The sequence below is a fragment of the Olea europaea genome, unplaced genomic scaffold, assembly GCF_002742605.1.
Source record: "Olea europaea var. sylvestris unplaced genomic scaffold, O_europaea_v1 scaffold21261, whole genome shotgun sequence".
Lineage (NCBI taxonomy): Eukaryota > Viridiplantae > Streptophyta > Magnoliopsida > Lamiales > Oleaceae > Olea > Olea europaea.
In genome coordinates, this window is record NW_019239224.1 from 1 (window position 1) to 1,858 (window position 1,858).

At 36.6% G+C, this 1,858-nt stretch overlaps 1 protein-coding gene across 1 annotated transcript; it reads right to left on the reverse strand.

Annotated features, from left to right (window-relative positions):
• Positions 1-121: 121 nt before the first annotated feature.
• On the reverse strand, positions 122-1,145 carry LOC111380331. Its single transcript, XM_023003859.1, has 4 exons — positions 1,071-1,145; positions 696-974; positions 311-541; positions 122-181 (listed from the first exon to the last, which is right to left on the reverse strand). The coding sequence occupies exons 1-4, from the start codon at positions 1,143-1,145 to the stop codon at positions 122-124; spliced, it is 645 nt and encodes a 214-aa protein (XP_022859627.1).
• Between the last annotated feature and the right edge of the window lie 713 nt (positions 1,146-1,858).

Genomic DNA, 1,858 nt, shown 5'->3' on the forward strand with positions numbered 1-1,858 from the left:
AATCCCGACTCCTTTCGCTTTTGCATTCAAGCTGCCAATGAACGATTTTTTCTTTCTTTAGTTAACGTAAAGCATGAATTTACCGAACTTTACTAGAAGAGTATACTGTATAGAATAGAAATCATAAAGTAAACAATTTGAGGGGACTTGTGTGATTTTCATTGAACTTGCGGTGGTTTGCCTATCAACAGACAGACACATTTGATAATTGATATACAATAAAGGTGGGACTAGACAATATAATAAACAAGGTTGTAACTTATGAAACGTTTTCTACATGAAAAAGTAGCAATTGAACTTGTTCACACACCTTTAGTTCTTCAGATCTGATCACTTCCTTTAGGCTAAAACTTTGCTTCTTTTGATCATGATCATGATATTGATTCAGTGTTGGAAGAGCCATTTGATGTTGTTGTGATTCTGTCTTTGCCAATGATGAGATTCGCCTCAGTTTTTGAACCACTCTGCGTCTCACAAGCTCACCTCGAACTACTGCTTGAAGCTTCACCAGTCCCTTCAGTGCATTTAGTGCTTTCCTAGCCTGTAAAAGTTCCACTGGAAGGTAATAACTTGCACTGAAGAGGCAGGGGCATCCTGCATCCTTGTTACCGCAATGAGCTTATATAAATTTAATTACATAAAATATGATGCAGAGAATTCAGAAGTCGGTCCAAAAGGAATTTGGAGAAACTCACAAGGTGTCCTCTGTAAATACTTTGAATTTTAATAGCAGCAGAATTTTGGTTTTTCCTTTCAAATTGACAATGAATATTTGTCATCCGGACCACCTCGGCAGCAGCATTTGCTGCAGCCACGGCAGCTTCAGCTGCAGCTGCTGTCGCAATGGCAACAGCCAAAGAACGCTTTCTCTGCTCTTCTGTTGCCTCAATTAGCGTTTTCTGATCAGGTGCTTCAAGCGCAGGGAACCGTCTGAACTTTAATCTTCGAAATAGCCATTTCCATCCCTTTGATTTCTGATCATGATTTGAGAAACGGTCAGGGTGAACTCAATAATACACGCCTGTCTCATAACGAAATTCAAATGGATATTCGAAAACCAATTAATGTACCTTTTCAGCTTTTGGTTTAGATTCAGGGATGAAAAGTCTTTTCACACAAGTAAACCAATTGATTTTCTTTCCCATTGAGCAACCAAAAAGCTATGAAATCTGGTTTTTGCTCGGATTAACCAGTTGAAACTTGAGGATAGAATAGCTGGTCGAGATCAGGGCGTCTTTTTTCTTCAGAATCATATCTCTTTCTATGAGAAGGAAAACAGAAAAGCTTATTCAAAACATCAGATAAAACTCTGTCGAATCCTATGAAAACATTTCAAGATGATGAAATGGAGTAAACCAAATGAGTATCTAAATATAGTTTTCAGTTACAATATAGGTAAGTAATCAAGAATTTTCCCATCAGTACATATATTTTTTTTTTCTCGAGTGTTGTAGGCTAATCAAAAGATGAAGACTTCTCAAGACTATATTAATGAGAATGAAATCATACCTTGGAAAACTTCATGTCAAAATGCAGGAGAAAGCCAAGACTCCCACATCAAATTTATAGATGTGATAAGGCGACACCAATTGAGAATAAATTAAGAAAAGCATGATGGTACATGTTTAGCGTAGATATAAAGAGGCTCCTATACATGAGAGTAATACAGTATCAGTATAACAGGTCATAAGAGGACGAGGTAGACTAAAGCTAACATATTCTATTATAATTGCTAAAGATCTAGTTGCTTTGAATAAATTATTGAAGTGAACGAAGAAGAAGAACCACGTAACCGAACCAAACTTGTTTATAAAATTCCAACACTATCTTGAATGATGTACAAATGGGGTTCATTTCT